The sequence below is a fragment of the Meriones unguiculatus genome, chromosome 8, assembly GCF_030254825.1.
Source record: "Meriones unguiculatus strain TT.TT164.6M chromosome 8, Bangor_MerUng_6.1, whole genome shotgun sequence".
Classification (NCBI taxonomy): Eukaryota; Metazoa; Chordata; class Mammalia; order Rodentia; family Muridae; genus Meriones; species Meriones unguiculatus.
The window spans coordinates 115726239-115740116 of NC_083356.1; the positions used below are offsets into that span (position 1 = coordinate 115726239).

The 13878-nt window shown below is 43.7% G+C and overlaps 1 protein-coding gene across 6 annotated transcripts in view; it reads left to right on the plus strand.

Moving 5' to 3' along the window:
* The first annotated feature begins 4820 nt into the window (after positions 1-4820).
* Ttn (titin) overlaps positions 4821-13878 on the plus strand; it is a 262706-nt gene continuing 253648 nt past the window's right edge. For all 6 annotated transcript variants that reach the window (XM_060390411.1, XM_060390412.1, XM_060390413.1 and 3 more), the window contains exons 1-5: positions 4821-4911; positions 6908-7111; positions 8892-9179; positions 9642-9727; positions 9818-10059. In XM_060390411.1, coding sequence (XP_060246394.1) covers positions 4821-4911; positions 6908-7111; positions 8892-9179; positions 9642-9727; positions 9818-10059 — 911 coding nt within the window. The remainder of the gene's footprint in view (positions 4912-6907; positions 7112-8891; positions 9180-9641; positions 9728-9817; positions 10060-13878) is intronic.

The following is a 13878-nucleotide window of genomic DNA, read 5'->3' on the forward strand; positions in this document are numbered from 1 at the left end:
TGTGAAGGCAGGCTTCTGTGGGAAGCTAATGAGAGGCTGTCTTCTCCGAGTGTGCACCCGTCCTCCAGCACAAGGCTAAGCACAAAGTCATCACCCGGTTGCCAGCAAAGAGTGACAGAATGTGAATCATAATAATTTAAGCAGTGTTCAGCACTGAGCATGTGTTTAAAAAATATTTATTAAATTACATTGCATGGGGTACCCAAAGGGAGAAGCATGCCACACATTCTGAAACTGAGCAGGCATTATATTTGAATTACCAGCTGTCTGGGATTATCTGTGTGGCTCCCCAGGCAGGATACTAAATGGAGATCTTACTGCATCAGCAAACTCCTCAGTCTGAGAGGTGGCTCCTTTCCAATAGGCTGGCTTGCTATGTTCCAGCTATGCTATACTTAATGTAAAAGCTAATGCTTGCCGAGGTGTTGTATATAGTCTGCTACTGCTTAGGAACCAGCCACTGCTTTCCTAGCGGTGTGTAAGCATTTGCTGGTGATCCTTTCCTTCCTTCCTCTCTTCCATTCCCTCCTATCTGAGTGTCCTAAGAACATGAGCTCCACAGGCAAGTATCTTGGTGATACTGAAAGGTCTAGAAAGTACAGAGACAGCGAACATGCTCAGGAGGAGAGACGCCTGGCATTATGTTTGCGATATCTGAGGTGTTTTCACAGCTTACCTGCCCCCTGAGTTGTGCTGGACTCAACAGAAGCCAAGCTCCAGGGCTCCGATCAGTTGTTAGCTAGAGTTCGTTCCCAGGAGAACTGAAATGCCCTGACTTTCCCCCAGTGAACACAGCGCTGACGTCCTCCACATTAGAAACAGCTTGTGAGTATACGCGTGTGCTGTACACATACACAGCACAGAGAGAAACAAGTCTATGCACGCATGCATTTCAAATAAATAGCAAACTGTTGAGCACTCAAAGAGAAAGTTCACTTATTTTCCGTTATGACTGACGTGCTTCCTGTAACAGGAGTCTCTGGTTGGGAGTTGTTTTCAAAGTACACAACATGAAACTGGTCATTTGGGAAGAAAGGAATGAAACTGAGTGATGGCAGATGCAGTCTGGTGAGGCTTGGTGACACCAGTTCAGATAGCAGCACTTAGGTAAAAGGAGACAGTTGTTTAAATAAGGACACGGTGGTGTCAGCGTGATAACAAAGCTGTGCTGAACCAGTTGCTGGTAAATTGAAGCTGTTAAATGTTAATGAACGATCACTATATAAGTAACCAGGAGACAGAAAAGGCTTAAGAAGTTAAAAGTCTACTGCAAGCCAATTCATCTCACAACAAGGGACATTTCTTTTACTACAAACATCAGGAAACTTAACTTAAGATTTATATTTTTAGTCTATTTTACTGATAAGTGTCCTTTTTCTTTATCAACAAGTCAATTTTCTCCGCTCTAAGCAGAATTTTGCAAATCCCTGGGTTGAGCCACAACAAAGGCCTTTTGATATGATCTTTTGTATTTGAACTATCTCTTGCTTGAAATTAAACTCACTCCCAAAATAGCAAGTATATCATCCCCTAACCACTTCCCATTAGTGACAGCAAGCTGCAGAGATTAGGAGCACAGCCTTGTACTAATCTTTTGCCAAGTAAAGGAGCCCTGTGGATGGTTTAAGCTCAGACTTTACCACTCAGTAAAGGCGGTCCATGGGTATGGGTGAATATCACTGGCAGGCAAAAATGAACTCTAACAAGGCTGATGACATTGTCCTATGCAGACTAAATTGAAATCTTATAGATAGACTTTGCCTTTGGGTGTTATTTCCTGCTGGGCTGTGACACACTCAAGTCACTGACACTGGTGTGACTATTTTATAGAACAGGGAATAGAAATGAGGTCTCTTCCAATGCTCAGTCTACAGCAACCAAGTCTTCAGCGCAGATGAAACCTATGTGTGCTATAAATTTCTTTATCAGCTGTCATGATTGACAGGTCCATTTGGTTGGGTTTAGACAGAAGTGGAGCCTGACTCACAGGGCACATGCTCAAGTTTGGGATTGTTTCAGATCTACGAGTGTCCACAACTTCTATCTATTGTCACATTCTGGCTTCGGAGCCACAAGGATAGATTTTTCACGTTTGCAACCAATTCTCTTCTCTCTCAGCCTCCGTGAGGTCATTTTTAAAATACAATTCTATTTCCTCGGTAAAGCCTCTTCTGAAAGGCTAAATTTAGCCCTGCCAATCAGAAGAACAGGTGGTATGTGATACTCCCAAAAAGGTCCTCTCCCATCATGCTTTCCTATCACAGCCAATCACAGAGCAGGCCCTGAGGATGTTAGGCTGTCAGCAGATCTGGGGGATATAAGGGCCAGCCAGCCCCTGGCTCTGGAGCAGTCGTGCATTCCCACCTCGCCTCGGGTGTAGGGATTGCATAGGAAAACAAAACCACACAGTCCTGACTGTGTGGTTTTGTTTGGAAGGTTAGAGGCTCACCGATTCATGTCGGAGATGGTTGCAAAAACCAGCTCTACATAGGACGTCGTTTCAGAAGCAACCTTGGGCTTAGTCCCACCCTTTTTGGGCACTCTTGAGAAATCAGGTGAGTGAGAACCAGCTTGTTTGAATGCTACAGCTATTTCTGATTGGTTACTAGTTTATTTGAGCGATGAATGTCTGCTGTCCAAGGTTTCCTCTCGCTGACCTGCAGCGTGAATCTTAAATCTGCATTTTAAATTTGGTTTTGAAATACAGGTTTTCTTAAAAATAATAAAACCAAGGGCTTAAGCCTGCCAACAGTGTCAACCATTCAGATTTCTAAAATGTACTTGATATCCTAAAACCGGGGGTCTGAATTGGGGGCAGAAAAGTTCCCTTCCTTGGTAAACTGGTCTGTTGAGAATGTACAAGGTTATGTGGCTTGGTTGAAAAAGCAAGGCCGACCAAGAATAGCTCTGAGAAAGCCCATGTGCTATCAGCTACACCCGATGACTTTTTAAGGGAATCAACTGCTGAGGTATCTGTTACAGGACAGCAGCAGAACACTTGTCCGCTGTCAGTCAAGCTGGGGGGAGATGGTTATTTTGGGAGCATGACATTTCAAATGCATACCTTCAGCCCTAGGCCTCTGAAGAGCAAGTGCTCAGAGAAACAAGTTTCATCTTCCTGGACAATAAGAATATCAAACCCATTTAGGCCACTTTATCCCAACATTCTATAAATCCTCAGTGAAGCTATAGATTTGTTTTCTAGAAGATTCCAAATCTCATTATGAATTTTAATTCAACCTACAATCCAATTATATGGTGTGAGATAAATGTTAATACTAGAAAGGGTAAGAAATAAAAGACTTTTAATTTCTAAACACACTTTGATTTCCTATCTTCCTGGGATCAGATTACAAATTGTAAATGCCTGTTTTTCGATAAATATGTAATTATGCACGGTTTATCTAAGGAGATAGCTATTTTTGGAAGATGCACTGGCTTGCAGACAGGAAAAGTTAGGCATAAAAAGTGTCCATCCTAAAGATGGTGTGCTAGAAAGAAGAAGCATTCCTGAGAAATGATTCCTGAAGACTTTTGGATGATACCTGGATTTTTGTGGGGTATGAGTTTTGTCTCAAAAGATTTTAGTACCAGTAAAGCAAACTCTCGGGACTAAGGAGAATATTGCACGGTGACGCTGTAGTGAACAAAGAATGTCGGGAAAAGTAATAATGAGGAAACTGACAATTCAGAAATCACTTTTAATATCGGAACAATGGTCTGCTCAAGGGGAATAATAAGGTATTTAGGCATATTTTTTTTTCTCATACAGTCTCCGGAAATGGTAGACGAAATAGTTTCTCCCACTTACAAAAGGACTTAGCTGCAACTCTTACGCTCATGTCTCTGCCGAAGAGTTCACATAATAAGCAGGGTCTTTCTATGCCGATGAACGTTCTCCAGCAGCCTTCGCTCTTCGGTTCGCATACCGCTCCCTCCGTGCTAAGAGCTCAAGTCGGCGTTTATCTTTCAGATCTATAATAAATTTTGGCCTATTAGGTATTTTTTTTCCCTGAACATTACTTCAGCAGCATTAATTGTGCCATAGCATACAATGTACGGAAATGCTAGGACGTTGAAAACCTCTTATGCTCTCGGGGGGCGGGACAAAAAGCTTGTGGACGTGAAAACACTTGCCAACGCTCTTCAAATTAGCGGAAGGCTTGCAAAGTCCAGACTTTTCACCTGGGTGGTGATTTTAAGCCCTGGGACAGAGCCCGAAGCAAGGTCACCTTGTAAAGCATGGGCACGGTGGGTGAGGACGGCTGGCAAAGGAGCAGCTGTTTATGGCACTGTCTCTTACGCACTGTGCTGGTGCAAAGGTTCATTTGTGACATCTCGTCTCTGAAACCCCTTCACCACTCCAAATGTAGTTTGGTTTTCCCTTGCACTCTTCCCCTAATCTGATTTTCCATTGTTGGAATGACGGAATGTTCCCGCTTTGACCACTAGGGGGCATCTGCTTGACCAACCCTTCTCCTCCATCCCCCTCCATCCCCCTCCATCCCCCTCCATCCCCCTCCATCCCCCTCCATCCCCCTCCATCCCCCTCCATCCCCCTCCATCCCCCTCCATCCCCCTCCATCCCCCTCCATCCCCCTCCATCCCCCTCCATCCCCCTCCATCCCCCGCCAGTTAGCTCAAAGGTCAACTGCATAAGCCCCAAGAGAAGGCTTCCTATTGCTGTCGGGCCACATAAGCCTACTGGACTAACTCTCTGGAGAAACACATGTCTCTGTCTCCACCACGCAGCTGCGGAGGGACCCTGAGAGTCCACATTCTCACCGGTTTTTCTTTTCCGTTTCAGAGTGCCTGAGAAGATGGCCACTCGAGCCCCGACGTTTACGCAGCCCTTACAAAGCGTTGTGGCACTGGAGGGTAGTGCCGCAACCTTTGAGGCTCACGTTAGTGGTAAGGCACGCTTTCTTCTCCGGTCCACAGGCCTCCTCCAGTACAGGAACAACTTTTTCTTTTGTAGGGGAAAGCAAGTTTGAACCCTGCTTTCTACTATGTAAAATTGGCACAACACTATGGAAAGGTCGTTTTAAGGGCATCCCATTCACAGGATGCTGGCAATATAATGACTTTGAAAATGTTTTATTCATATTTATAATTCCACGAAGCAAAAATAATTAGCGTTAGATTAAAATTTGCTGTCAGAATCCAGCAACTAAGTAGGACCAAATTTGGCCATTCTATATTTGGACCCAGGGGCAGAGCCAGCCTGACAGACAAGAAGCCTCTGCTGTGGGGATCATTGACAGGGCTTATCAGCAGGAATCTGTGCACCTAAATTTTAGTTGTTTCATATAAAAGACAAACAAACAAAAAAAGCCCAGTTCATCCAACTTTCCATAGAAGCAGACACAGTGACTACTCATGATAATTATTTTATTGGATTTCTCATCTTATTAAATTGTGCTAGTGAATTGAACAACTCCCTTTTGTTATGAATGGCAAAACATAATAATAATAATAAAAAACCCGTCTCTCCTTTCTGTCTTTATATCCAAAGGTTACAAACATTTTCTCTAGAATTTTATTTAAAAGGAATTCCACGCATTTCTTTTTTGTCTCTTTTTCTTCATTACCTGGTTTAGGTATGATTCTAGACCAGGCATGATTCATAAGAAGTGAGGCCTGTCTATAAACTATGCTGTAAACGACTTCAAAATGGTTTACTCTGTCTCCTCCTGTAGAACCTTAACTGGTCATGAAAGATCATGTGGATTAGCTGTTCACAACTCAGTGTGTGCCTGTGGTGGACACATTTTCTCTTTTCTAAATGTATGGCTCATAATAAAGATATAAACTAAAGTGTTCTTTTTACTTCCTTTTTCTGTATTATGTGAGAGTCTTACCTACTGGCTGACACGTTTCAAAAATATCATTTGCTATTGACAGAAATCAATTCAGTTTTCCTCTCATGATAAACCCTGACTCTCAAACAATTAACTTATTTTTCTTCAGATCCTCTGTAACTTCTAAACCGAGCAGAACACACTTGATGTCTGTGGGAATTTGCTCCTCTGTGTGGTAGTGAGCTGGCGTCCTCAGAGCTTCACATTCTGTCTAATTACGTACCTTTAAGTTCTTAGACATATGTCACAAATTAGTCTAACAAACTCTTCACCTCCCATAATGCGAGGCTGACTGGTGTAAGGACAGCGTGGTGAACTTCCTGTTGGCGTCACCTCCAGCCTCTAGGAGAACGGTCACGAGCATTTATGTCAGATGTGAAGCAAATGGTCCCTGAAGTAGCCTTCGGAACTCGGACCACACTAGACTTTAACAAAACACGAAGCCACTGATACCACTCTTAACAGCGAGTGGAAAGGCTCCCGTGTGAGGGCATTTTTGCTGCAGGGACATTTGCACGGACATCCTGGACTGAACCCTGAGACAGTACAAAGGGAAGCAAGCATGCCCTCCTGAGGCAGAGCTGTAAGGTGGCTTTGCTGCCTCTAGACCTCATGTTTATAGAGCGGGCGATGGTTGCACTCTCTTCTGAAGTTTCTCCAGCCCTGTATGCTCAGGAATCACTCTCGTTATGTCAACGGTGTCTACTAAATTAGGTCAGATAGAGCCCTGACTAGAGGGTAGAAGATGAAGGTTCTACCCCTTTTTGTACCACTGATGACAAAGAGAGCTTGGGGAAATGATGACACTTCAGTGCAAACCCCACCTCCATAAAAGGAAGAGGCAGGACTCTGTGTGAACTGCTGGGCCTCCCTAACGGCCTGCAGTTTAATGTTTCTATCATGGGACAGTCATGCTGTCACTATCACTAAACAGAGTTCCACTCTGGCTTAGACGGGCTGGTGCAAGGCCTTGTTTGATGATGAGGCAGAGCAGAGGACTGAATCGTGCCCACTCCAATGTAAAGACGACTGGGCTTGCCTTCCAGGTTCCCCAGTTCCTGAGGTGAGCTGGTTTCGGGATGGCCAGGTGATTTCAACTTCCACTCTGCCCGGCGTGCAGATCACCTTCAGCGATGGCCGCGCTAGATTGGTGATCCCCGCCGTGACGAAAGCCAACAGTGGACGATACTCCCTGAGAGCCACCAACGGATCTGGACAAGCAACTAGTACTGCTGAGCTTCTTGTGACAGGTAAGCTGTCACGGACCAGGTCAGAGGCCGTGTGCCTCCCACACAGGAGAGGAGTCCAGACAGAATTTGTAGGATGAATGTACGTGATTGTGTGGGTTGGAACAGTTCAGTCCTCTCTGGAGATGAAGCACAAGGCATCTGAGAAGCAGGGTCTCTGGAGCATCACACACTCAGAGGATCTTGAAGAAACACCAAAAATCATGCTCCTCGGCAGGTAGAGAATTTAGAGCCTTACCACAAAGTTATCAAGGAACAGGGAACATTCCAGAAATCACTGGGAATTTCCACCTCAGCGAGCATTGCTGTAATTCTGATGTGAGTGGTCTATAAGCTGGGCATTAGAAATACTGCAGAGTAATTGTAGTAAGAAAAGGCCAAATGCTCGTTACTCGGATATATGACATCACTTTCTGTAAAGTCCTTTCCAGTCACCTCCGTGGGTTTTCTCCATACTTTAGCACTCCATGTGATGAGCAAACACAAAGAACAAGGGTCACTCTGCTTATTGCATAGCAATGTCTTGTATGACCTCTATCATGTCACATGTTTGTTCCCAGTGTCTTAACTCCATGGACATAAGTTACCCGAGCAGACAGCACACCAGGCTGCTTAGGGATGAGCTTGTAATGCGCACTCAGAAAATTCAGAGCTGGAAGAAGCACAGTAACTCAGAAACCCATCAATTTACCCTGACATTTTACCACGAAGGCTGGAACACACATATGGGCACACGCTTCCCTTAGGGAACACTGGCAGCTAATGGCAGCTGGAGAGAAGGGCATCGCTTCTCCCAGCAGTGTAGCTACTGATAAGACGCTCCTGCCCAGTGTATTTCCCCACCCATGCTTGGGCCAGAAACCCGAATTAATCTCAGTGGGCCACACACAACAGAAGACATAAAAGTTGAGAAGAGGGTTCCATTGGAAGAGGGGGGGATGAGAGAAATGAATAGAAGATTTAAAACAAAACAAAATGAAAAACATAAAAAACCTAAGATTCATTGTAAAAAGCCTTCTTTCTTTCTGTAGTGTGGTTAGCACGAAGGCCTGCCACATTTTAAATGCAAGTAAATATTTTGGTCATTTTAATACCAATCTAGCTGGAGGAATTTTAAAAATTGAATTAAACTTTTTAATTCAGTAGGTCATGAATGCACTCATTTTACCAACCAGGGAAACTCACTTCTGTGCAGTGTAAGAAGTTTGCCAAACTACCTTAGCATGTTAGCAAAAGGCAAGATTCAGAGATTGGAAGTGCCAGAACAGTCTCGAATAGTACAGCAACGACTTGACATTTTGGTAAAAGAAAGAAAGAAAGAGAGAGAGGAAGGGAGAAAGAACAGGGCTAGAGAGATGGCTGAGCAGTAAAGAAACTTGTTCCTCTAACAGTGGAGCAGGGTGTGGTTTCCGGTACCCAATGGTGGTTTATAACTATGTGTACATCCAGCACTAGGGTATGCTGACCTCTGTGGATACCTGCACACACATGATACACATAAGCTCACTCACATGCACATACACATGAATAAAACAATTGAAAATTATGTGGAGACTAGAGCTGCTAAGGAAAGCAAAGCAACTGAAATTAAACCGTGAGCAGGGGTGCCTCCGCTCCTGCTGCCTTCTAGCTATCCTCTGCCGGAGAGCTGGGCTTCAAGGACAGTCAAGGATGCTGGATGGAGTCAGCCTCTGCTTTGAGACTCAGAGCTGTGATTGCTTAAGAACACCTTTCTGGGAGCACCCTGCCCCCTGGGCCTGATTTTCTTCTCTGCCCCTCACAGCGGAGACAGCACCACCCAACTTCGCGCAACGGCTGCAGAGCATGACTGTGAGCCAAGGAAGCCAAGTGAGACTCCAAGTGAGGGTGACTGGAATCCCTACACCTGTGGTGAAGTTCTACCGGGACGGAGCTGAGATCCAGAGCTCCCTTGATTTCCAAATTTCCCAAGAAGGCGACCTCTACAGCTTACTGATTGCGGAAGCATACCCTGAAGATTCCGGGACCTACTCCGTAAATGCCACCAACAGCGTTGGAAGAGCTACTTCCACTGCCGAACTGCTGGTTCAAGGTATGTGCTGGGGGCTGAGAAGGAGAAGGGAGCCTGATGGGGGGGGGTGACGTGGCCCAGGGGTCCCTCTGCCTCCCCCAGAGCGCAGCCCTGGGGGTGCCAGCAGGAGCAAAGATCAAAGCTGAATAGTCTAGCCCCAGCAAAAGGCCTCTGGGCTCTAGGCAAGACTTCAATGTTGACGTTCACTGCAGTTTACCAAATGATAACCAGAACATGTATTAGTCAAGGGATGTACATGGAAAAATGGTAGAATTTTAAATAAGCAATCCAAGGAAATTCCTTTCCAATAAACACTATTTTTAAATCTAACTTATATTCACATGGAAGCCGCATCTTGCTACAGTTTCCCTGCTGTCACAAAGGACATTGTACTGACTTTTAGTTACAACTAATGGACTCTCTTTAAGAAGAAAGAAAGTCATGGTTTTCTCTCCTGAGACACTCACCTTCCCGTTTCTTCAGGTGAAGAAGTAGTACCCGCTAAAAAGACAAAGACAATCGTTTCGACTGCTCAGATTTCAGAAACAAGACAAACCCGGATTGAAAAGGTAATTTCCCCATAAACCAGCTCCCAGCCTCAGAGCTTCTTGATTCCCTGGCCCCGCCCACCCACGTGGCTTCTCTTTTCATCTTCTCAGAAAATTGAAGCCCACTTTGACGCCAGATCAATCGCCACAGTTGAGATGGTCATAGATGGTGCCACCGGACAGCTGCCGCACAAACAACCCCCGAGGATACCTCCTAAGCCGAAGTCTCGTTCTCCAACACCGCCTTCCATTGCTGCCAAAGCACAGCTGGCCCGACAGCAGTCCCCGTCACCCATAAGACACTCCCCCTCCCCCGTCAGACACGTGCGGGCACCGACCCCATCACCGGTCAGGTAAGCCTTCTCTCGGAAGACTACGTCACTTACATGTTTTAAAAATCAAGAATGCAGCCTGTGGGGGGAAAAAAGAGAGAGAGACCAAGAAATCCCTCAATGTGATCTTTCCAATCATCACCTTCCGTGGGTAAACTGAGGGCATTTGCAAACTGTCGTTCTGAATTCTTATTTGCACCCTCTTTGAATTCCATGCAGCAAATACACACGTTTGCAGCCAAACCTAACAGGGGAAGATGAGAATTTCGGGGAATTAAAAGTTAAATCTCCCCAAAGTCAAGTCACCCAGACTGCTTGCTCACAGTTTGGTTTGGGACAGTACAGTAATAGTTACTGTAATAGTAACTAAGATAAAAGGCTCACCACCTCTGTGCTAAGCTGTTCATCCGTATCTCACTAAATATTCCCAGCCTGGAGGAACGCAGTCCCCGATATTCCTGGCCAGAAACTATAGCTAAGGAAGTTAGGAGGCTTTCCCAAGGTCTTTGTTGTGTCCTCCATAAAACAAAAGGGGGTCGCAGCCAGAATGATTTGGAGTTCTTTGGAAGGAATCAATGAGCTCATTAGTTGAAGGTGTCCCTTGGAAATAGAAAATCATTATCCAAATGCTCATACTCTCAAATAATAGGCAAAACCTTCTAAATATTTTTCATATGTTTATTTCATCTAAAAAGTAAAGTGGATTTCTACTCTTACTTAAAATATAAGTATTTTCTGAGGTGAGCCAGTATCACCAGTGCTCAGAAATTCAAAAATTATACAATCAAATACAAATTACCTACAGCAACCGAGACTTTGGGACTTAGTCTGTAATGAGGCTTTTAATATGATGAGCTAAAAACTACAAAATTTGAGCACGCGCAAAAAAGTATGATTTAATCAATTCAAATGAAGTAAAAAAAAAAAATCATACCGATCAAGTCCTCCTGCTAAGAAAACGAAAGTGAAATAATGAGATAGTTGGCCTTAAAAAAAAAAAAGCTCTAAATTCACTGTAAAGTTACTGTGGTCACAATACTATGATGGGCCTAAGGTGTAGCTTGCCGGGAAGGTGTGCCCAACTGTGGAAAAGAGTGACTAGAACAACACATTCAGGACACAAACAGAGAGCACAGACAGATTTAAGTATGCAGGAAATTTGTTTTTTTTTTATTCAAGGGGAAGGATATTTTATTTGACAAATAAGACTGGCAGAAATAGCTGGCTGTCGGCAAGGAGGCAAACCCAAGCCTCAACCTCATAGGATTTACAAACTAAGCGGCATCTTGATTAAAGTGTTCAGATGTTTTGGTGGGCAAAGGCACTCACCACCAACCCTGGTCACATGAGTTTAATCCTTGGGACTGCGCCGGGAGGCAGCAAGAACAGACTACCAGAAGCTGTCTCCCAACCTATGGCACTGTGGTGTACTCATGCCCCCACCCCCACACCACAGGCACACCTGCACGCACACACACACACACACACACACACACACACAGACGCGTGCACCGCACATACAAACATGCACACAAATAAAGAAGCACACACTAGTAATTAAAAGGGTAGAAGGAATGTTTATGGAAGAGAGCTTTTAAAAATAGGTTTGCAGATCCAAAATAGACACGGAAACATCTCTATGGCAAAAAAGCAAGCTCATTGTTAGACTAAATAGTACGTGTGGGGGGGGGGAGTGGCATGCTGCTTTCTGAAGATGCTTCATTGTTACCACCAGTTCATAAAGGACACCAACTAATTACAATGTGAACAATGCCGGGCTAGAAACAGTCAGCAACACAAACAACTCTACAGGGTTTTGTTGAACAAGACCTTTTAAGTCCTCTACACACAGGCAGTCCTGGAGGGGAGGCTAAGAGGGACGTACAACAAAGAATGTAAACAGGGAGAATGCAAACTACCAGATGTACTTAAGGGTTCCAGCAATTTCCTTCTAAAGGAAAAGAGACTCATGCAGACAAATAAAAAAAATGGGGGGATGATGTCAATGTTCAAATAATGTATTATAACATTCTAAGTGTCTTCTAATTTTTATTTTGGCCACTTAAAAAACTTGAAGATATTCAGCCAGAACTAACATGAAATCTTAACAAAGGCTCAGTTTAAAAAAGATATCTATCTTTTTTTTTAATATATTTAATCTCAGGCTGTCTACCAGTTTGCATGCTGTGAAATCCCTCACAACACAGTCCAAATGTGACCTCTGAGGGATAATAGCCTTACTCCATTTTAAACTCAAGCCTGAGGGTCCTTTAGCATCACAGACATCTCCTGACCCTTGGGAACACAGTAGGCCTCTTCGTCTTCTGAGGGTTTATTAGTGGGGATCTAGTTATTTAGTCTGCAAATTTTGCTTTAAAATAATTACAAAATATAAATGCCAGCTTGAGAAGAAAATAATGGTTATCCCAGATAGACTCCTTCCAAAAACGTCCGGAGGCTTAGTTTTGATTTTTGTTGTAGATAAAGCAAGCATATTTCACTGGACGAGGTACACTGTGGCTCGCTGTGACCAAGTGATTATTTTTTTTATTATTATTGTAAGTGCAGAAATAACCACTTTCCGGTAATGGCTCAAATTACATTGATTTTCACAGCCATGGGCTCACCTGAAGCCTGCTGTTAATCACTCACATCATGCTAATCATGTCTCGAGCTCTTTTTGAATTAAACCCACTTTGCTAGGAACAGCAAGAACTAAGCAAGTGAAAACTAAGACGCCCCTGTGTCTGCTTCCCTGCAGTTGGCGTGGAAGCCACGTGCTAGCCTGGCCTCCGCTGCATCTCCAGCGCTGTTTCTTTTCACAGACCATGCATATCTATTAGACATATTTATTCAGCTTGATTACGATTTCTTTTCTAAAATGTAAATTGCTTTTTTCTCACACAGACAGCCTTTTAACAAGAAAATGATTAAACGTTTCTTCATGAAACACGTTGATGTAATATTCTGCAAAGTTATTCCCTATTTTAGAGAAAATATTACTGGACCTCCAGCGTAATTGGGAGAATTGTTTTAATTTATGATTGATGTGAACTCAATATCCTATGTAAGTTCCAGGATACATTTATAAACATGGCCCTGTGTGATGAATTTGTAAAGCAATACTGCCACCAAGAGGTAAAATAGAGAAAATAAAGTAACTGAAATTTTTGAAAAATATGTTCAGTTAGTTGATCTGTACCTAGAATAATTGCTAGTGGCAACAAGCTGGCTTTTTGTGCTATCATTGTTAGGATTTAATGTCCATGCCCTTTGATGCATGCTATTTGTACTTTGGATATACACACAAAAAAGCAAACAGTGAAAACTCTTTTGGAAGAAAATACTTTGTCAATTTAATAAAAAGGCTTCAAAGTAGCTAATCCACAAGGTAATTCTAAAATTATGTAAAAGAAGTTCTTATTGTCATTAGATGAAGGCCAGGGCAGAAATAAACTCAGAGGAATTAGAAAGTTACCCACAAACACCTTTGGCTAGAGCAACAGTCCCACAGTGCATACCACAGCCAGTTCCCAAGAGGACTATGGGAAGCTCAGTGGAAAAGTTTCCACCTGGCCTGGAGATTCACAACATACTGACTTGGTTGAGACTGTGGAGAGATAAGGGGAGAAAGGAACAAGGGGTGGGGAAGGACAAAGAGAAGGGAAAATGTGAGTGGCACAGGCATTGTTGCCAAACCCATACAACACCTGTTAAATATTCTCCCCCAACTGGAGCTGGGAACACACTGCTTTCTCAGCAATTATTTTAAGGAAGCTCCTTTTACTGTGTGTTTTCTCCCTCCGCCTCACCCCCAATGCCAGAAGGTGAGATGGGACA